Source organism: Fringilla coelebs (genome assembly GCF_963513975.1).
Source record: "Fringilla coelebs genome assembly, chromosome: 23".
NCBI classification, from domain to species: Eukaryota; Metazoa; Chordata; class Aves; order Passeriformes; family Fringillidae; genus Fringilla; species Fringilla coelebs.
In genome coordinates this window covers 3,327,367-3,349,909 of record NC_140049.1, presented here as the reverse complement: position 1 = coordinate 3,349,909, position 22,543 = coordinate 3,327,367, and the positions used below count along the sequence as shown (strand labels likewise).

At 55.3% G+C, this 22,543-nt stretch overlaps 1 protein-coding gene across 1 annotated transcript in view; it reads right to left on the bottom strand.

The window, feature by feature from the left end:
- CDK18 (cyclin dependent kinase 18) overlaps positions 1–22,543 on the bottom strand; it is a 35,616-nt gene that overhangs the window by 239 nt on the left and 12,834 nt on the right. Inside the window, exons 2-15 of the mRNA XM_084220730.1 lie at positions 14,699–14,853; positions 12,318–12,466; positions 10,897–11,022; positions 8,742–8,798; positions 7,644–7,758; positions 7,435–7,529; positions 7,298–7,360; positions 5,769–5,892; positions 5,563–5,683; positions 3,769–3,866; positions 2,252–2,357; positions 2,021–2,063; positions 1,039–1,129; positions 31–108 (exon numbers count right to left, since the gene is read on the bottom strand). Of these exons, the coding sequence (XP_084076856.1) occupies positions 31–108; positions 1,039–1,129; positions 2,021–2,063; positions 2,252–2,357; positions 3,769–3,866; positions 5,563–5,683; positions 5,769–5,892; positions 7,298–7,360; positions 7,435–7,529; positions 7,644–7,758; positions 8,742–8,798; positions 10,897–11,022; positions 12,318–12,466; positions 14,699–14,822 (1,390 nt within the window). The 5' untranslated portion in view covers positions 14,823–14,853. The remainder of the gene's footprint in view (positions 1–30; positions 109–1,038; positions 1,130–2,020; positions 2,064–2,251; positions 2,358–3,768; positions 3,867–5,562; positions 5,684–5,768; positions 5,893–7,297; positions 7,361–7,434; positions 7,530–7,643; positions 7,759–8,741; positions 8,799–10,896; positions 11,023–12,317; positions 12,467–14,698; positions 14,854–22,543) is intronic.

The following is a 22,543-nucleotide window of genomic DNA, read 5'->3' as shown; positions in this document are numbered from 1 at the left end:
GGGCAGGGCAGGGGGAGATGCCAGCCCTACCTGAGTGCTGGAAGGCCGAGCCGCGGTGCCCGGGGTCCTTCTGCAGCTGGATCTCCTTCAGGGAGAAGATGGAGGCGTCTGGGCAGGGGGGGCACAGACACAGGGGTCAGTCCTGCCCGGGTGGCACCTCCAGGGTCCTCCTCCCTCAGCCTCCCCCCCGTCCCATCCCACCCAAATTATTATTATTATTATTATTATTATTATTATTATTATTATTATTATTATTATTATTATTATTATTATTATTATTATTATTATTATCATTATCATTATTATCATTATTATCATTATTATCATTATTATCATTATTATTATTTATGGTTATTATTATATTATTATTAGTAGTATTAGCATTAGTATTATTAGTATTTTAAAATTATTATTATTTTTATATTATTATATTTGTAGTAGTATTAGCATTAGTATGATTACTATTATTAATATTTTCTGTTATTATTATTATAATTATCATTATTAGATTTTAAATTATTATTAGTCATATTATTAGTATTTATTAGTCATATTATTAGTATTTATGGCAATTATTATATTATTAGTAGTAGTAGTATTTCTAGCATTATTAGCATTATTAATATATTATTATTATTTATTATTGTTATTATATTTTGTTATTATATTTTATTATTATACTTAGTATTATTAGTATTTATGCTTATTATTATATTAGTAATAGTAGTAGCAGCATTAGCATTATTAGCATTTTTAAAATTATTATTATTAATATTATTATATTAGTATTAGTATGATTATTATTACTATTTCTGGTTATTAATATTATTATTGTTGTTATTTTTATTATTATTATTACTACTCCTCTCTCCCACAGCCATCAGCCCCTGCCCCACCCTGCTGCAGAGGCGCCCCTGAGGGCGCAGGAAGGTGCCTGAGGCCCCTTTTCCCCCTTTTCCCCTTTTCCCCCCTTTTCCCCCCCCTTTTCCCCCTTTTCCCCCATTTTTCCCCGTTTTGGGGCGGCAGCCCCGCACTCACTGTCGGGCAGGAGGTGCACGCGCTCCCCCAGGCTCCGGAAGTAGGGGTGCTGCAGCGCGGCCTCGGCTGAGATCCGGCCCTTGGCTCTGTACTGCACACAGCCAGCAGGGCCCCGTGAGAGCTGGGCACAGCTGGGCACCTCTGCACCGACACTGCACAGCTGGGCACCTCTGCACACCCACCCCGCACAGCTGGGCACCTCTGCACCGACACTGCACAGCTGGGCACCTCTGCACACCCACCCTGCACAGCTGGGCACCTCTGCACCGACACTGCACAGCTGGGCACCTCTGCACACCCACCCTGCACAGCTGGGCACCTCTGCACCGACACTGCACAGCTGGGCACCTCTGCACACCCACCCCGCACAGCTGGGCACCTCTGCACTGACACTGCACAGCTGGGCACCTCTGCACACCCACCCCGCACAGCTGGGCACCTCTGCACTGACACCGCACAGCTGGGCACCTCTGCACATCCACACCGCACAGCTGGGCACCCCCCTGCATTTATCTCACACATCTGGGCGCCTCTCTGCATTTCCACCACACATCTGGGCACCCCTGCACATTCACCTCACACATCTGGGCACCCTGCCCATCCCAGCAGTGCCACCCACCCGCCCCATGGCACTGCCCTGCTCCAGGCGCCCCTTCCCCTTCCCTTCCCCTTCCCCTTCCCTTCCCTTCCCTTCCCCTTCCCCTTCCCTTCCCTTCCCTTCCCTTCCCTTCCCTTCCCTTCCCTTCCCTTCCCTTCCCTTCCCTTCCCTTCCCTTCCCTTCCCTTCCCTTCCCTTCCCTTCCCTTCCCTTCCCTTCCCTTCCCTTCCCTTCCCTTCCCTTCCCTTCCCTTCCCTTCCCTTCCCTTCCCTTCCCTTCCCTTCCCTTCCCTTCCCTTCCCTTCCCTTCCCTCCCCTCCCCTCCCCTCCCCTCCCCTCCCCTCCCCTCCCCTCCCCTCCCCTCCCCTCCCCTCCCCAGCACCCACCAGCAGCAGATTTGTCAGCAGGTCGACGCCTTCCGAGTCCAGCCTGGGAGAGAGGGGAAACAAAACCAAAACTGCACCGAGGCTGCGCCCAGGAGGCTGCAAGGACCACAGGGAGGGACGAGTGGCACCGCAGCCCGGAGCACCACGGGGACACAACGAGCCTGGGCTGCCCAGGCTGCCCTTCACCCCCTCAATCCCCCCAATCTTTCCCCGTCCCTGCCCCCGGGGTACCTCGGGGCGTGGTTGATCAGCGGCTGGGCTCGGTGCTGGCTGAAGTTGTAAGCCTTGAACTCCTCGTTGGACGTTATCCCGGGCCAGGTGTCCTCCGTGGGGGTTCCTGTGGGGGGACAGGGCACTGCCGTGGGCACTGGGTGGGATGGGAACCTCCAGGAGTGTGGGGGCCGTCCCTGAGAGAGGGCACTGATGTCCCCAGGGGGTGCAGGGAGCTTCTCATCCTGGGCCAGCCTGGAGGGGGCTGCAGGCAGCTTCTGTCCATGCCTGACCTGCCCATCCCTGCCCACCCCAGCTCACCCTGCCCACCCCTGCCCATGTCATCCCCCCTGCCCCTTTCATCCCACCCCTTTCCATTCCTGCCCCCCCATTCCATCCTCCTTCATTGCTGCGACCCCAGTCTACCCCATCCCACCCCTGCTCCCTCCTTCCCACCCCATCCCATTCCACCCCTGTTCATTCCTGTCCACCCCACCATCCCCCTGTTTTCACTCCTGTTCATCCCATCCTACTCACCCCATCCCTGTTCCCTCCTTCCCATCCCATCCCAACCCTTTTTCCTCCTTCTTACTGCATCCCATCTCATCCCTGTTCATCCCATTCCCCCCCATCCCTGTTCCTTCCTTTCCACCCCACCCCATCCCAGTCCACCCCATCCCTTCTTCCTCCTTCCTACCACATCCCTGCTCATTCCTGTCCACCCCATCCTATCCCTGTTCCCTTCTTCCCATGGATCCCATCCCATCCCATCCCTGTTCCCTCCTTCCTGTACCATCCCACCTCATCCCTGTTCATTCCTGTCCATCCCATCCCATTCCATCCCAGTTCTTTCCCTTCCACCCCACCCCATCCCTTTTCCCTCCTTCCTACCACATCCCACCTCACCCTAACCTCATCCCACCCTATCCCTGTTCATTCCTGTCCATCCCACCCTATCCCTGTTCCCTCCTTCCTTATCCTATCCCATCCCTGTTCCCTCTTTCCCATCCCAGACCATCCCTTCCCTCCCTTCCTCCCTTCCTTCCTCCCTCCCTTCCTCCCTTCCTTCATCCCATCCCACCTCATCCCTGCTCATCCCATCCCACCTCATGCCTGTTCATCCCGTCCCACCTCATCCCTGTTCATCCCATCCCACCCTATCCCTGTTCCCTCCTTCCTTATCCCATCCCATCCCATCCCTGTTCCCTCTTTCCCATCCCAACCCATCCCAGACCATCCCTTCCCTTTTCCTTCCTTCCTATCCCGTCCCACCTCATCCCTGTTCATCCCATCCCACCTCATCCCTGCTCATCCCGTCCCACCTCATCCCTGCTCCCTCTTTCCCACAGATCCCATCCCATTATCCCATTTTCCCGCCCCGTTCCGTTCCCGGTGCGGTTCCCGGTCGGTTCCCGTTCCGTTCCCGTTCCGTTCCCGGTGCGGTTCCCGTTCCGTTCCCGCTCCGTTCCCGGTCGGTTCCCGGTTCCCGGGCCGGCACTGCCCCCGCGCGGGGACCGGGCTCAGCGCTCGGCGCTCACCCAGCAGGCGGAAGATGAGGTGCAGCTCCTCCTTCACCGTGGAGCCGGGGAACATCGGCCGGCCCGTCACCATCTCGTAGTGGATGCAGCCGACCCCCCTGAAGGGCAGGGGACACCCCGGGGTCACGGTGGGGACAAACCCCGCGGGTGGCGCCGGGGGAGCGGGAGCGGCTCCGGGAGGGGGAAGCGCTCCCGGCGGGGCGGGGATGGCGCGGAGCCGACCCCGAGTCCAGGGGATGGGGAAAGAGCTCTGGGAGAGCTCTGGGGACAGGGGAAACAGCTCTGGGAGAGCCTGGGGACATGGGGACAGGGAAAACAGCTCTGGGAGAGCTCTGGGGACAGGGAAATGTGCTCTGGGAGAGCCTGGGAACAGGGAAATCTGCTCTGGGAGAGCTCTGGGGACAGGGAAATGTGCACTGGGAGAGCCTGGGAACAGGGAAATCTGCTCTGGGAGAGCTCTGGGGACAGGGAAATGTGCTCTGGGAGAGTTCTGGGGACATGGGGACAGGGAAAACAGCTCTGGGAGAGCCTGGGGACATGGGGACAGGGAAATGTGCTCTGGGAGAGCTCTGGGGACAGGGAAATGTGCATTGGAAGAGCCTGGGGACAGGGAAATCTGCTCTGGGAGAGCCTGGGGACAGGGAAATCTGCTCTGGGAGAGCTCTGGGGACAGGGAAATCTGCTTTGGGAGAGCCTGGGGACATGGGCACAGGGAAAACAGCTCTGGGAGAGCTCTGGGGACAGGGAAATGTGCTCTGGGAGAGCCTGGGGACAGGGAAAACAGCTCTGGGAGAGCCTGGGGACAGGGAAAACAGCTCTGGGAGAGCTCTGGGGACATGGGGACAGGGAAAACAGCTCTGGGAGAGCCTGGGGACAGGGAAATGTGCTCTGGGAGAGCCTGGGGACAGGGAAATGTGCACTGGGAGAGCTCTGGGAGAGCCTGGGGACAGGGAAATGTGCTCTGGGAGAGCCTGGGGACAGGGAAATGTGCACTGGGAGAGCCTGGGGACAGGGAAATGTGCACTGGGAGAGCTCTGGGGACAGGGAAATCTGCACTGGGAGAGCTTGGGGACATGGGGACAAGGAAAACAGCTCTGGGAGAGCTCTGGGAACATGGGGACAGGGAAATCAGCTCTGGGAGAGCTCTGGGAACATGGGGACAGGGAAATCTGCTCTGGGAGAGCTCTGGGAGACCCTGGGGACAGGGAGAGACCCAAGGACAGGGTAAACAGCTCTGGGAGAGCTCTGGGGACATGGGGACAGGGAAATCAGCTCTGGGGACAGTGAAACAGCCCTGGGAGAGCTCTGGGGACATGGGGACAGGGAAATCTGCACTGGGAGAGCTCTGGGGACATGGGGACAGGGAGAGACACAAGGTCAGGGAAATGTGCATTGGGAGAGCTCTGGGGACATGTGGACAGGGAAATCAGCTCTGGGGACAGGGAAAACAACCCTGGGAGAGCTCTGGGGACATGGGGACAGGGAAATCTGCACTGGGGACAGGGAAAACAGCCCTGGGAGAGCCTGGGGACATGGGGACAGTGAAAACAGCCCTGGGAGAGCCTGGGGACATGGGGACAGTGAAAACAGCCTTGGGAGAGCCTGGGGACATGGGGACAGGGAAATCTGCCCTGGGAGAGCTCTGGGGACATGGGGACAGGGAAATCAGCTCTGGGGACAGTAAAAACAGCCCTGGGAGAGCCCCCCCACCCTCAGTTGTACCCAACACCGCGAGGATGAGGATGGAAACGCCCGGCCCCTCCCGGGATGCCCCCGGGGCGCTCGGTGCCTCACCACATGTCGATGGGCGTGGAGTACTCGGTGGAGCCCAGCAGGACGTCGGGGGGCCGGTACCAGAGCGTCACCACCTCGTTGGAGTAGGTTTTTGTGGGGACAGACTTGGCCCTGGCTAACCCTGAGGGCGGCAGGGACGCACATCAAGGAGCTGCCCCCCACTTTTTTTTCCCAATCCTGCATCGTCCCTGGAGGGTTTCACCTACCAAAATCAGCCAGCTTGAGCTCCCCTCGCTCGTTGATGAGCAGGTTCTGGGGTTTGAGGTCTCGGTGCAGGATTTTCCTGCCGTGGCAATAAGCCAGGCCACGGAGCAGCTGGAACATGAAGATCTGCAGGGAGGAGGAGGGTCACAGACACGTTTTTTGAAACATTCTTTCGCTAGGATTTTTCTCCTGAGAAGCTGAGAGGCCTCAGAAATGAAATGTGAACAATGATTATCTGCTGCTGTGGAATGCAACAGGTGCATCTTTGATTGGTCTCATGTGGTTGATTTTAATTAATGACCAATCCCAGTCCAGCTGGATCACACTCTCTGTCAGTCACAAGATTTTATCATCATTCCTTTCCTTTTCCAGCCTTCTGATGTCTCCTTTCTCTTTTCTTTAGTATAGTATTAATATATCATTTTCTTTTACTATAATATATATCATAAAATAATAAATCAGCCTGCTGAAACGTGGAGTCAAGATTCTCATCTCTTCCCTCGTCCTGGGGATCCTCAAACACCACCACAGAGGAGGAGGAGGATGGATTTAGGACTAAAAATCAAGCTGCCTTGAGGAATCTGCGTGTTGTGGGAAGGAAAGGCCCCTCGGAGCTGTGCTGGGGCAGGAAATGCTGTGGGGAAGGGTCACGGAGTGGGGTGAGCAAAGTGGGAACGTGCAGGGATTTTATTTAGGGTGGAAATGCTGGGGGAGCCTCAGGAAGGGCAAAGGGAGCAGGAACTGGAGGGTGAAGGGATCTCCAGCCTCAGAAAGGGAAAGAGAGCAGGAGCTGAAGGTGAAGGGATCTCCAGCCTCTAGGAAAGGGTAAAGGGAGCAAGAACTGGAGGGTGAGGGGATCTCCAGCCTCTGAAAGGGCAAAGGGAGCCAGAAATGAATGGTGAACTGATTTGCAGCCTCTGAAAGGGCAAAGGGAGCAGGAACTGAAGGGTGAAGGGATCTCCAGCCTCAGGAAGCACAAAGGGAGCAAGAAGTGAATGGTGAACTGATCTCCAGCCTCAGAAGGGGCAAAGAGAACCAGAACTGAAGGGTGAGGGGATCTCCAACCTCAGAAAGGGCAAAGGGAGCAGAAAGTAGAGGGTGAGGGGATCTCCAGCCTCAGAAAGGGGAAAGGGAGCAACAAGTGAATGGTGAACTGATTTGCAGCCTCAGAAAGAGAAAGGGAGCAGGAGCTGAAGGGTGAAGGGATCTCCAGCCTCTAGGAAAGAGTAAAGGGAACCAGAACTGGAGGGTGAAGGGATCTCCAGCCTCAGAAGGGGCAAAGGGAACCAGAACTGGAGGGTGAGGGGATCTCCAGCCTCAGAAAGGGCAAAGGAAGCCAGAACTGGAGGGTGAGGGGATCTCCAACCTCAGAAAGGGCAAAGGGAACCAGAACTGGAGGGTGAGGGGATCTCCAGCCTCAAAAAGGGCAAAGGGAGCTGGAACTGGAGGGTGAGGGGATCTCCAGCCTCTCCCAGCCCCAAACCCCCCAGTCAGGACGAGGGGCAGGGCAGGGTCCCTGCACACCCCTCACCTTCACGTTGTGCACGCTCATCAGGTTCCCGCAGTTCTCCAGGTACTGCTTGAGGTCGTTGTCCTGCAGAGGGAAGGACGCGTCAGTCTGTCCTTCCTCACCCCCCCCCCAGCCCCCAGAGAAGCCCCCAGACCCACCAGGTACTCGAAGACGAGGGTGAGGGAGCGCTCGGTGTGGATGATGTCGTGCAGGGTGACGATGTTGGCGTGCTTGAGGTTCTTGAGCAGCGACACTGCGGGGACAGCGGCGTTGGGGCGGCGGCACCGGGGCTGGGCGGGGGCAGAGAGCACCCCAAATCCCCCCCAAATCCCCCCCAAATCCCCCCCAAATCCCCTGCCAGCCTCACCTTCCCGGATGGCCGTGCAGGGAGCGCCCTCCTCGTGCTCCAGGCGGATTTCCTTGAGCGCCACCAGGTTCTCTGTCAGCTTGCTGCGGCCCTTGAACACCGTGGCGTAGGTGCCCTGGGGACAGGGGACATTTCCCAGGGACAGGAAGGGTTGGTTTGTCCTTACACACAAGCTGTGGGTTAATTCAACTGGGCTGAATTGTTTTGAACTTCCTCATTCCCTGAGCAAATTTGAATCGAGGATATTTCAGGTCTGACTGGATGGAGGGTGACCAAGCTGCTGGAAATGATATTTTGGGGGGATTTGGGCTGGTTCTCACAGGTGGAGCAAAAATAAAGCTGGGTAAAAGGTGCAGCCTGCAAACCAGCAGCTCTAGAGCAGTGGGTCAGAGACAAACTCTTTGTGATATTTGATGTAAAATCAGAGGTAAATCCACAACCTGGACACTCCAGTGTGAGAGGAATGGGGGATTTGTCTTTCCAAACAAGCTGTGGGGCTACTGGGAGATAAAACCAGCACTGGGAGAGAAAAGAATCAACAGGAAGGGAAAAACTCCCTTGATTGATGAATGGGAAAAGATATTTGATTTTACAAATAAACTTCAGGTTTGCTGAGAAATGAAATTAGACATTGAGAGATGAAAGAAACAATGGGGAGGGGAAAAACCTAAATTCTGTAAGAATTAAAAATGAAAAGGAGGGTTGAACATTAGAGGGGAATCAGGAGTTTCTGGAAGTCTGAACCTCTCAAGTACCTCAGAAATGGGGAAGGAGAGAAGGGAAATTGGGATAAAAAGGAGAGAGACCCCAGGGGAATGCCCCATGGCCTCTGCCTTTATTGGAATAAAGCCAGAAAGGGCTCCTCTGTCTCCTTTTTGGAGACAACACCATAAACCCCTGGTGTTTTGTGGACTGATTTTCCTGACACCAGGGTGGCACAGCTCTGGTGAGCCCAAACCATTTGGAGGAAGGACCACTCGAGGCCACAAGCAAGATTTGCTCTGGGAATTTCTGGATATTGGAGATTTTTGCCCTTTGTGCTCCGAGCTGCCTTTTGAATTTCACTGAACTCCTTACAGGGTGTCCCAGACTACTCACCTCCCCCAGTTTGTCCAGTTTGACGTAGGTTTCCAGCTTCCCAAAGCCAATATCTGACTGTGAGAGAGAAAGGAAAGCATCACAGGGAGGAGGGAGCCTCACCCAGGGATGGCTTCACCTCCAGGAGGGTTTCCAGGGACACTGGCAGTGACGATTGGGATCTCTGCTCCATTTGCTGCCCAAACCCTCCGTGTGTCCTGAGCAGGGGAGTGAAGGTTCTGGAACCCCCCTTGTTGCTGCACAACCCCCAGAGCCACATTCTTTATTCATGAGGGGCTCATGAATATTAATGACACATCGCCCTGGCTTTGTTTTATTGATCAGACAGCACAGGCAGGTGAATTCCAGCTGTCCTTCCCTCCTCCTCCTCCAGCTCGGACACCTCGGGTCCCAAAACGCCTCCTGAGGCCTGGCTGAGCTACCTGGGCACCTCTGGGCACACCTGCTGTCTGCACACAGAGGTTTTTTTGCTCCTGTTTTGTTGTACACGGAGTTTTTGTTCCAATTTCTGCTGCTGCAGCAAAGGAAGGGAAATGCCACCACTGCAGGTGATTCATTATTTATGCGCATTTGCATTCGGGCTGAGCTGCAGAAAGGGTTCCCTCTCCTGCTGGGCTGAGAGGGCAGCCAGGTGTGCCCAGGGGAGGGAGGAAGGTGGGAATGGCCCAGCAGGTGCTGGTGGGGAAGGGAGAATCATGGAATTGTTGAGGGTGGAAAATCCCTGTGGGATCATCGAGTGGCAGCTGTGCCCGATCCCCACCCTGAGCCCCCAGTGCCACCTCCAGGTGCCCCCTCCAGGGATGGGCACTCCAAACCCCCCTGGGCAGCCCCTTCCAGCCCTTTCCATCAGCAAATTCCTGCTGATGTCCAACCTGAGCCTCCCCAGCCCAGCCTGAGGCCGTTCCCTCTCCTCCTGTCCCCGTTCCCTGGGATAAGATCCCAAATCCCCCCCGGCTGTCCCCTCCTGGCAGGGAGTTGTGCAGAGCCAGAAATTCCCCCTGAGCCTCCTTTGCTCCAGGCTGAGCCCCCACAGCTCCCTCAGGACTCTCCAGACCCTTCCCAGCTCCCTCAGGACTCTCCAGACCCTTCCCAGCTCCCTCAGGACTCTCCAAACCCTTCCCAGCTCCCTCAGGACTCTCCAGACCCTTCCCAGCTCCCTCAGGACTCTCCAGACCCTTCCCAGCTCCCTCAGGACTCTCCAGACCCTTCCCAGCTCCCTCAGGACTCTCCAAACCCTTTCCAGGTTTATCCAAACCCTTCCCAGCTCCCTCAGGATTCTCCAAATCCTCCCTCAGGACTTTCCAAACCCTTTCCCAGCTCCCTCAGGATTTCTCCAAACCCTTCCCAGATTTCTCCCAACCCTTCCCAGCTCCCTCAGGACTCTCCAGACCCTTCCCAGCTCACTCAGGATTTTTCCAAACTGTTCCCTGCTTCTCTCAGCTCCTCCAAATCCTTCCCAGCTCCCTCAGCACTCTCCAAACCCTTTCCAGATTTCTCTGAACCCTTCCCAGCTCCCTCAGGACTCTCCAATCCTTCCCAGCTCCCTCAGGATTTCTCCAAACCCTTTCCAGATTTCTCCAAACCCTTTCCAGATTTCTCCAAACCTTCCCAGATTTCTCCCAGCCCTCCCCAGCTCCCTCACGATTTTTCCAAACTGTTCTCTGGTTCCCTCAGCACTCTCCAAACCCTTCCCAGATTTCTCCCAACCCTTTCCCAGCTCCCTCAGGATTTCTCCAAACCCTTTCCAGATTTCTCCAAACCCTTCCCAGATTTCTCCAAACCCTTCCCAGCTCCCTTGGGATTTCTCCAACCCTTCCCCAGCTGCCTCAGGACTCTCCAAACCCTTCCCAGATTTCTCCCAACCCTTCCCCAGCTCCCTCAGGACTCTCCAAACCCTTTCCAGATTTCTCCAAACCTTTCCCAGCTCCCTCGGGATTTCTCCCAACCCTTTCCAGATTTCTCCCAACCCTTTCCAGATTTCTCCCAACCCTTCCCAGATTTCTCCCAACCCTTCCCAGCTCCTCCCATCCCTCCCCAGCCCCCGGGGCAGGGCAGGAAGGGCTGGCCCTGGGCAGGGACAGGAGGGGATCAGACACAGCAGGGTGGGCACACCCGGGGGCCCTGCCTGGCACTGTCCCCGCTCGGTGCCACTCACGAGGGAGGCCCGGCGGGACATCCTGCTGAGGGGCTGGGGCAGCTCCAGGCTCTCCATCTGCAGCTTCTGCAGGAACTCGGGCGGCAGCCGGATGTCCATGGGCAGCGAGAGGCGCCGGCTGACGTCCTGCAGGAGGGGACACCAAGGGACAGCTGGGTGACACCAGCACGGCAACGGGGACAGCCCTGCCGCTGATGGCACGTTTTCTGGAAAAATCCTCTCTGAGGAATGCCAGGGTTCTTGGCCTGGGGAGATGAGGAGCCTCAGGGAGAAAGGAGAACAGGGATTCTCTGGTTTGCCTCTCCTGTGTCCGACTCTCTGGTCAGCCACGGGGCTTTGAGAGCCATTTTTTCCTGGCCTTGTGTTGGGTCTTTTCTCTACAGTTTAGTACAGTTCTAGGATATTATTTCTTATAATGTGATGTAATGTAATATGATGTAATATGATGCAATATACTAAATATAATGTAATATACTATAATATATTATAATATAATATACTATAATATACTATACTATAATATACTATACTATAATATACTATACTATAATATACTATACTATAATACACTATACTATAATATAATATATTATACTATAATATAATACACTATAATATAATATAATATAATGTAATGTAATGTAATGTAATGTAATGTAATGTAATGTAATGTAATGTAATGTAATGTAATATATCTACACATTATATTATAATATATAAATATATATAATACATATTATAGATAACATAATATACTATACAATACTATAATATAATATAATATAAATAAAATATAGAATGCACAGTATATAATGTATATAATGTAAATATACGAGGTAATAGATATACTACATAAAATAGATATATTATATATATTTTTATATATATACACATTATATACATAATATATAGAATGTGATGCAATGTATATTATATTATGTTATGTTATGTTATGTTATGTTATGTTATGTTATGTTATGTTATGTTATGTTATGTTATGTTATGTTATATCATATCATATTACATCATATTATATCATATTACATCATATTACATAATATTATATTACATCATACTATATTACACCATACTATATTAATGTCACAATATAACATTATTAATAATACCTAATATTAGAAATAATATCATATATTATAAATAAAATAATATAACCAATGAGCCCTCGAAGCATTCAGACCCAGATTCATCATTTCCTTCCCCACAAGCACCGCCCGGCCGCGCCCCTCCAGGGCGGGGGGTTGGTGGCACAGGGCGGTGCAGTCACCGCAGAGGATGGCAGGGCCGCTGTGTGACCCGGCAGGCCCAGGCCGCGCGGAGGAGCCACCCCGCTGTCCCCGTGTCCCCGCTGTCCCCGTGTCCCCGTGTCCCCGTGTCCCCGTGTCCCCGTGTCCGGCACTTGCCTCGGTGGAGAAGCGGCGCTGGCCGTGGCTGCGGTAGCGCACGGCGGCCACCGGGGACCGGCGCTGTCCCTCCGGCGGGGACACGGGGCTGCCGTCCGCCGCCACCTCCCTGCCCAGCTGCGCCAGCTGCAGCTGTCCCTGCGCCAGGCCTGGGGACCAAAGGAAAGCGGGGTGAGCCTGGGGCAGGGATGCTCCGGGGGGTCTCTGCTCCCTTCTCCATGGCCAGAGGGAATTCTGCGTTCTGCTCCGGATTCCTGGGGCTCTGCCCCGCTCAGCACTGCCAGAGCACAGGGCTCTGTCCCCAGGGCTGGGACACAAATCCCAAATCCATCCCAAATCTCTGCCCCCCTCAGCATTGAGACACAAATCCCAAATCCATCCCAAATCTCTGCCCCTCTCAGCACTGCCAGAGCACACCCTGCCTGCCCCAGGGCCGGGACACAAATCCCAAATCCATCCCAGGGCTCTGCCCCTCTCAGTATTGAGACACAAAACCCAAATCCATCCCAGGGCTATGCCCCTCTCAGCACTGCCAGAGCACAAATCCCAAATCCATCCCAAATCTCTGCCCCTCTCATTGCCAGAGCACACCCTGCCTGCCCCAGGGCCGGGACACAAATCCCAAATCCATCCCAAATCTCTGCCCCTCTCAGCACTGCCAGAGCACACCCTGCCTGTCCCATGGCCAGGACACAAATCCCAAATCCATCCCAAATCTCTGCCCCTCTCAGCATTGAGAGCACACCCTGCCTGCCCCAGGGCCGCAGAAATCCCAAATCCCATCCCAGGGCTCTGCCTCTTTTAGTACCCCTTGCTTTGGGCCTTTCTTTTAATTAGAATAAATGCCGAAATCACTTTTACTAAATAAAAATCCCCTCTGGGTGGGTTTTTTTTTGAGCCCAGAGCGGGGCTGTGCACACTCAATCACGGGCTGTGCCTTATGGCATCCTTGGAAACTCCAGGAACACCTGGAGAGGGGGGAAAGGATGAAAACAGAAGGAAAGCAACAAAAAAGATGAAATGAATCACCTCTCCCAGAGGAGATAAGGAAAAGGAGATGAGGAGATAAGGAGATGAGGAGCCCACATCCCACAGCAGGAGCAGTGCCCAGGACTTCCTCAGCCTTGCCCCATTTTATCCCCACAGCTCCTGCATGGCTAATTAAGGGCTCAGGTCTAATTACAGCCCTCACTGAGGGCTGTGGGTGTCTGGGAGGGGGACAGGAGCTCTGGGATGCTGCTCGGGTGTCTGCAGAGATGGGGAAGAGCCTGGGCAGCCCCGGGAGGGAGGGAGGGAAGGAGGGAAGGCAGCCCCGAACGAGCTTCCAGCGTCCTGGGCAGCCTGGCTGGCACGGCCAGGCCCTCCCTGCCGGGCAGTGCCGGTGCCAGGCGCTGACATCAGGGCTCAGCCCCTTCCTTCAGAGAGGGCAAACAGAGCCTGAACGGGAGCTGGGGGCTCCTGAAGGGCCGGGCTGCGGCACAGCTGGCAGGAGGCAGCGTGGCATGGCCGGGATTTACCCCCGGCATCAGCCCAGCCCAGCTCCGCCTGGCTCCTCGAGCCCAGCCCGGCTCTGCCCAGCTCTGCTCGGCTCCCCAAGCCCAGCCTGGCTCAGCCCAGCTCAGCCCAGCTCCCCAGGCTCTGCCCAGCTTTGCCTGGCTCTGCCCAGCTCCCCGAGCCCAGCCCAGCTCTCCCCAAGCCCAGCCCAGCCCTGCCCGGCTCCCCAAACTCTGCCCAAGCCCTGCCCAAGCCCAGCCCAGCTCTGCCTGGCTCCCCCAGCTCTGCCCGGCTCCCCAAGCTCTGCCCAAGCCCTGCCCGGCTCCCCAAACCCAGCCCAGCTCTGCCCAAGCCCTGCCCAAGCTCTACCCGAGCACGGCTGCCCAGGCTGGGCTGCTCCCCGCGCCCGCAGCATCCCCAGCCTGCCCCAGCCTGTCCCGGGGCCGTGTTGGCTCCGGGGCTGTGCCCCGGTTCGGATTTAACCCCTCATCTCCCTGTGTGCTCAAAGCCAACCCACAGGGAGGGGCAAAGGCTGCGGCAGCGAGCCCTGGGTCTGCCCAGGACAGAAGAGCCCCTTTGGCTCAGGGAACATCAGCCTGGAGCCCCCACCGGGGTCACCCCCTCTCCTGGGGAGGCAGGGGGAGATCCCACACTTCCCCACTCTCCACCTTAACCACGGCTCCCCATTTTGTGCAAATTCCTTTCCCTCCCATCCGGCTTTGCTGGTGAAGAATAAATCTCTCTGCAGCTTTAACGCCGAGGCGTTGCTCACCCCCCGGGGAACGAGGGGCAGACACTTCCACACCCCCCCGAGGGTGCCCGGGGAGGGCTGGAGAGGCTCTCACCCACCCCGGGTGGTCCTGAGCAGGGAGCCAGGGGCTCCTCACCTTCGTTCCTCTGGTTGTTGAGCTGGTTGAACTGCTCTGTGAACTCTGTCAGGGACTCCTCGATGGTCTCCGTGCGCGGCACCGAGAGCGAAAATCTCCTCTTGAAGTTTTTCATCTTGTTCATCTTCCCTCGTGCTGCCAGGGACGGCAGAGCCCTGCAGGGAAGGGGGCAGCAGGTTCAGAGGGATGGACAACACCAGGACGGGCCCCCAGCCCCACAGCTGCTGCTCTTTGGGGTTGGCAATGTCTTGATCTCAATTTCCACCCCACAACTGCTGCTCTTTGGGGTTGGCAGCATCCCCACCCCAATTTCCACCCCACAACTGTTGCTCTTTGGGGTTGGCAGCATCCCCACCCCAATTTCCACCCCACAACTGCTGCTCTTTGGGGTTGGCAATGTCCTGACATGAATTTCCCCCACAAGGCTCCCTGGGGACATCCCTTCTCTGGGTCAGAGCAGAAGAGGAGCCACAGGAATTGGGTTCTTCATGGTTTTAAGAGTCTCTGGTCAGGAGGTGCAGGGAAGGTGATTTATTTTTGAGCCCAGAGCAGGGCTGGCACACTCAGTCACAGGCTGTGCCTTATGGCATCCTTGGAAACTCCAGGAATGCCTGGACAGGGGGGAAAGCAGGGTGAAAACAGAAGGAAAGCAAGAAAAAGACAAAACACTGATGGAAAAGACTGAATCCCACATTTCTCACTGGAAAAGGAGATTCCTCTCCCCTGGCAGTGTGGCCTCGGCTCTGCCCTTGCAATGAAGACTTGCTGAGCCAGCAGCGAAGTGCTGGGTGGGGGCAGCACGGGCAGGGGGGATCCCCTGAGCCCCAGCACCGGGAGATGCCCCGAGCTCGATCCCTGCTCGATCCCAGCTCGATCCCAGCTCCCGGCGCCTCCTCCCGCTGGGCGTCAGAATCGCCTTTAGCGCAGATCAGATTAAGGCAATAAAACCCTTAAAGGAAGAAACCCTCGGGGCACGGGGCGAGCGGCCGCGGGAGCACCCGGGGAGCCCGCCCGGACCGCGGTTTGCCTTTCCTGCCTTGGCTTTTCCAGGATCAGGCTGGAAGTGCTGCCGGTGTGGGGTTTGGGCTCCAGCCCCGCTGCAATTCCTCCTGCCCAGCATGGACCCAGCGCTCCCTGGATTTACAGAGACGAAATCCCAGAATCTCGGACCAGTTTGGGTTGGAGGGACTTTAGGAATCATCATCTCACATCTGTGTCCCACCCCGAACCAGCCACAGCTCTGCCCCTTCCAGCCTCAGGCCTGAGGAGGTTTGGGTCTGTCCCTCTCCTCTTCCCAACCCCAGGAGTGTGGGGATGCTCCTCCTGCATCCCTCATCCTCTGGACATCCCCACCAGGGGATTTTCCATGAACAGCCCTGGCCTCTAACGCTGCTGTCACCCCCCAGCCCAATCTGAAGAGCTCAATCACCCCTTGGTACCAGACCCCAAAATTTCTGAGGGATGATTTTAATTTCCCCACAAGGAGCAGCTCTTTCCTGGGCATCCCTGGACCCTCGGAGCAGCTCGGCCCCTTCCCCCTGGGTGTCCCCACTCCTGCTCTTCCCTGGTTATCTCCAGCCCCCTCCCAGGTTTATCAGCACCACCCTGGCCTCTAACACTGCTCTCAGCCCCCAGCCCAGTCTGAAGAGCTCAATCACCCCTTGGCACCAGACCCCAAATCTTCTCAGGGATGTTTTTTTCCCCACAGGGAGCAGCTCAGCCCCTTCCCCCTGGGTGTCCCAACTCCTGCTCTCCCTGGCTGTCCTCAGAGCCCCCCCAGCCCCCTCCCACCCTGGCCTCTAACACTGCTCTCACCCCCCAACCCAATCTGAAGAGCTCAATCACCCCTTGGTACCAGACCCCAAAACTTCTCAGGGATGATTTTAATTTCCCCACAAGGAGCAGCTCTTTCCTGCACATCCTGGACCCCCAGAGCAGCTCGGCCCCTTCCCCCTGGGTGTCTCCTCTTCCCCCTGGGTGTCTCCTCTTCCCCCTGGGTGTCCCCAAAGCCCCCCCAGGTTCATCAGCACCGCCCAAGGGCGATCGCAGCGCTCCAGACCGATCGCACACCGCATCCCCGTCGCCAGGACGACGGCGCCGCCCGGCCCTGCATCTGAAAGCTCTAAAAGATGATCCCTCAGCAATATAAACACTGCCTGGGCGCCTGCCAGGCTCTGCGGTGAGGCACGGCGCCCTGCAGTGGGTGAATCCCCTGAAAATCCCGGGAATTCACCTGAATCCCGGCAATTCCCTGCCCCCGCTCGGCTCCCACCTTCAACGCCGCCGATTCCCGAGGCTGAAGGCTCGGCCGCGCCTGGAGTCGGGGCTGGGGGGGTTTTGCCGGGGGTGGGAAGGGAGGCAGGAGGGTTTGAGACGCCTCCGCTGCGGTTTCAGACATTGGAATGTTTTCCCAGCACGGCAGGAACGTGCTCGGACACAATGAGGAGGTGGCAGCGGGGATGCTCCCGTTCCAAAGGGGATTCGGGAGATCCAGGAGTGAATCCAGCTCCTGGTCCTGCACTGGCAGAGACTGGAATGGGATAAGCAGGACATCCAGCAGGATTTTGGGATCTTGGGAAGGTGCTGGCTGAGCAGTTCCTGCTTGGACCATCCCCTGCTGAGCTGATCCATAACCTCCTTTGATCCTTTGATCAAATCTGGGTCAGGAAAGATGCAGGGAACAGGAAAAACACTCGAGGAAGATGAGGAGAAGCGGTGTCTCCCTCTCCCTTCCCCTTCCCAAAAAGCTGTGGATGGTTTACAGGGAATCATCTTCTCACTGCCACAAAACTGCTCCACGAATCCAAATCCTTCCCCCCTGTGCTTCCTGCAGGAATGCCGGCAGCTCCAGGCTGCTAAATATAAACCTGGGAGAGGAGGGGAACTGGGAGAGGGGTAAAAATAGCCCCGGGCTGGCTGCAGCCCCTCCTGCCACGCCCGAGCTGCTCCCTGCTCCTGGGCTCGCATCCCCGGGATCGTTTTTCCAGCTACACCTGGACCTGCTCGGAGTTCATGTTAAAGCTGGGATTTATGGAATCCCAAAGCTGGGATTTATGGGATCCCAAAGCTGGGATTTATGGGATTGTGCTTGTCCTCAGCTCTTGGCTCCTTCCCTGACAGGAATTCACCCTGTCCCATATGGATACAGGATCCCAAAACTGGGATTTATGGGATTTGAGCTGGGATTTATGGGATCCCAAAGCTGGGATTTATGGGATTGTGCTTGTCCTCAGCCCTTGGCTCCTCCCCAACAGGAATTCTCCTTTCCCAACAGGAATTCTCCTTTCCCAACAGGAATTCTCCTTTCCCGACAGGAACTTGGCCTGTCCCATATGGATACAGGATCCCAAAGCTGGGATTGATGGGATTGTGTGCTGGGATTTATGGTATTTATGGGATTGTGCTTGTCCTCAGCCCTTGGCTCCTTCCCTGACAGGAATTCGCCCTGTCCCATACGGATACAGGATCCCAAAGCTGGGATTTATGGAATTTGAGCTGGGATTTATGGGATCCCAAAACTGGGATTTATGGGACTGTGCTTGTCCTCAGCCCTCAGCTCCTTCCCTGACAGGAATTCACCCTGTCCCGTATGGATACAGGATCCCAAAACTGGGATTTATGGGATTGTGTGCTGGGATTTATAGGATTTATGGGATCGTGCTTGTCCTCAGTCCTTGGCTCCTTCCCTGACAGGAATTTGCCCTTTCCCATATGGATACAGGATCCCAAAGCTGGGATTTATGGGATTTGAGCTGGGATTTATGGGACCCCAAAGCTGGGATTTATGGGATTGTGCTTGTCCTTAGCCCTCAGCCCCTTCCCTGACAGGAATTCACCCTGTCCCGTATGGATACAGGATCCCAAAACTGGGATTTATGGGATTGTGAGCTGGGATTTATGGGATTTATTGGATTGTCCTCGTCCTCAGCCCTCGGCTCCTCACCAAGAGGAATTCTCCTTCTCCAACAGGAATTTGCCCTGTCCCATATGGGATCCATACAGGATCCCAAAACTGGGATTTGCTGCAAAGCACCCACAACCTTGGCGCCAGGGGGAATTTAGGGTCGGGCTGGGGCAGGAAATTTGGGGTTCCAGGGGGAATTTAGGGTCTGGCTGGGCAATGTGGGGTTCCAGGGGGAATTTAGGGTCGGGCTGGGCAATGTGGGGTGCCCCACATCCCCCCGGAGTTCCAGGAGCTTCTCCCACCCTCCAGCCACATTCCTTGTGGCAGAAAGAAATCCCTTCTCACAGCTGCTCTCCCCGGCACGGATTTCAAAGGACGAACTCCTAGCGACCGCCTCTTGTTTTGTTTAATTTTGTTTAATTTTGTTTAGTTTTGTTGGGTTTTTTCCCCCCCCCTCAGGGTCCTAAAGGAAGCGGTGGCATTTATTGACTTTCCGAGGGAAAGTGACACTTGTGAGGCAGAGCGGTGACATCACTTTTGGTTTTAGAGCCTGGCAGGAGCGGCAGCAATCCCTGGATGCTGCCGGGGATGGAGAGCGAGCCGGATAATTAATTACCAGCAGGCAGGAACACGAACAGGAAGGGAAGGAGCAGTTTCACACGGCCGTGAGGAATTTAGGCATCGACGGGCAAAAAAATGAAATCACCCCGCTTGGAACCCGGCCAAAAACCAGGATTAAATCCAGCAGGGCGAGCGAGCTGCATTTACTGGAAGTGGGGAGGAGGGTAAATTCCCGGCTGGAACACTTCAAAGGGCCCCAGAGGTGAATCCCAGCAGGAAAACTCCTGACGGGAGCCAGACGAGGAGTTAAGGATGCTTTAAATGCAGCTGCCCTCAAGGAAATCACCCTGGCGTTCCTTGGTGAGCTGTTCCGCCCGGGAATGGATCTCTCCCGTGTTTCTATTCCCTGCTCTGGAATTCCTAAGCCAGGTATTTGAGGCATCACCAGGGTACGGAGCTGTCCCCTCCCTCCTCCGGCTGGGTTTGGAAGCAGAGCTTCCCAGCACGAATTATTGCCTCTCAAAAATGATCAATTCTCATGTTTCTTTCTTTACCATTTTACCAGATTCCTGCCCCCATTTCCCAGCTGAGAGAGAGGAAGGCTCGGAGGGAAAAGTTTGCTGGTTGTAAACCGTTTTTTGGTTTATTTATTTACTTCTTTTTTAATCCCCGGAGAGATTACCAGTTGTGTTTGCAAGGCAAACTGAAAAGCCCTATTCAGCACTCGGTGCCCCGGGCTATGAGGTGACATCGATTCCCGCAGAAATGGGGAATTCTGCTCCTCCTCGTGGAGCTTTTATTTGCTCAGCAAACACGGCAGCCCTGCAGCGCTGTGTGTGGCTGCAGGACTGAACCAACCCCGCTGGAATTCACAGAATTCACAGAATTCACAGAATTCATCACCGGGTTGGGAGAGACCTTCAGGATCACCGAGTCCAACCCAGCCCCAGCACCCCAACTCAACCCTGGCACCCAGTGCCACATCCAGGCTGTGTTAAACACCCCCAGGGATGGGGACTGCATCACCTCCCCGGCAGAACATTCCAGAACTTCCTCACTCTTTCAGTAAAATCTTTTCCCTGATATCCAACCTGCAGCATTCACATTCTCTGTTACAATCCCTTCACCCAGGATTTTTCTCCTGGGAAGCTGAGAAGCCCCAAGAGAAAAAGAAAACGATTCTTATCTGGTTTGCTGGGGCTCTCTTGGAATGCCACAGGGATAAATCAGGAATGATGGCAAGGCATCCTCCCCCCTCCCTCCCTCCCTGTCAGCTGGTTTGAATTCCCCTGGGAGGTGAGACCCTGGGCTCACAGCGTTCCCATCCCCCCCCCTGCAGAATTCCAGTCGGGAATTTGTTGTTAAGAGACAAGGACCAGGCCAAGCCCCGTTCTGAGAGCCAGGAGAACACAGGGATAGCCTGGGAAAGGTGGAGCCATGGAAAACTTCCTGCCAGGTCATTACGGACTCATGGAAGCACAGAATGGATTGGGTTGGGAGAAACCTTAGAGCCCATCCCATGGGCTGGGATCTTAGGGCTCATCCCAATTCCATAAATTGGGATCTTGGAGCTCATCCCATTTCCATGGGCAGGGATCTTGAGGCTCATCCCATTTCCATGGGCAGGGATCTTGAGGCTCATCCCAATTCCATGGGCTGGGATCTTAGAGCCCATCCCATTTCCATAAACTGGGATCTTAGAGCTCATCCCATCTCCATGAGCTGGGATCTTGGAGCTCATCCCATTCCCATCAGCAGGGACTTTAGAGCTCATCCCATTTCCACAAGCAGGGATCTTAGAGCTCATCCCATTTCCATGGGCAGGGATCTTACAGCTCATCCCATTCCCATGGACAGGGATCTTGAGGTTCATCCCAATTCCATGGGCTGGGATCTTAGAGCTCATCCCAATTCCATGGGCAGGGATCTTAGAACTGATCCCATTCCCTTGAGCAGGGATCTTAGAGCTCATCCCAATTCCATGGTCTGGGATCTTGAGGTTCATCCCAATTCCATAAGCTGGGATCTTGAGGCTCATCCCATTTCCACAAGCAGGGATCTCAGAGCTCATTCCATTTCCACAAGCAGGGATCCTGGAGCTATCCCAATTCCATGGGCAGGGATCTTGAGGCTCGTCCCATTTCCACAAGCAGGGATCCTGGAGCTCATCCCATTTCCACAAGCAGGGATCCTGGAGCTAATCCCATTTCCACAAGCAGGGATCTCAGAGCTCATCCCATCTCCATGGGCTGGGATATTACAGCTCACCCCATTCCCATCAGCAGGGACGTCTTCCACCACCCCAGGCTGCTCCCAGCTGCCCTTGGCCTCTCCCAGGGATGGGATTCCAACCTGTGCTGGCTGCAGGGACGGGAGGGAAGCGCAGCCCTTTGCTGGATGCACATTCCCACTCGGGGCTGGAGCTGACAAGGAGCCCAGTGACGGGAGCACACAAAGGACCTTTGTTCTGCCCTGGGATATTTTGCCCTTCTCTGTGCCCTCAGCTCTCCCTCGGCTCCTGGTGAGCTCAGGGCAGCTCTGAGCGAGGCATCCCAATGCCAGCCATTCTTCCAGCAGCTCAGAACACTGGGCACTTATTCCCTAACCTGGGAGAAGTGGCCAGAGCTCAGCTGCAGCAACAATGGGGACACTGCTGGCCAGTTTGGCCACCCCAGCGCCGGGGCAGCTCAGGGCTGGCACTGTCCCCACCCTGCCAGGGTCGTGTCAGCGCTTCCCTGGTACGTGCAGCATCCCCAGGGAGGGAGCAGCCTGGATTCCAAGGATTCTGAGGGTTCTGAGGATCCCTGCACTCAGGGATTCACAGCTTGGATCAGCAGGTGCCCTGCGCTGCTGGTTCGCTCAGAAGGGCTGGAAGTGGGAAATGTCAGCAAAACTGTGAGCAGGAATTTCTCCCTCAGACACAGTTCTGAGGATCCTGAGGATTCTGAGGATCCTGAGGATTCTCAGGGTTCTGAGGGTTCTGAGGGTTCTAAAGGGTTCTGAGGGTTCTGAGGATCCCTGCACTCAGGGACTCACAGCCCCTGGATCAGCATGTGCCCTGCATTGCTGGTTCACTCAGAAGGGCTGGAAGTGGGAAAGGTCAGCAAAACTGTGAGCAGAAATTTTTCTCTTGGGCACAATTCTGAGGATTCTCAGGGTTCTGAGGGTTCTAAAGGGTTCTGAGGGTTCTGAGGATCCCTGCACCCAGGGACTCACAGCCCCTGGATCAGCAGGTGCCCTGCCCTGCTGGCTCGCTCAGAAGAGCTGGAAGTGGGAAAGGTTTTCCACTCTCTGTTGAACAGGAATTTTCCTCCCATGCCCCAAGGCCTCTTCCTGGTACAGGAGAACGAGGCTGAAAGGCAGTTTGGGTGCAAAATGAG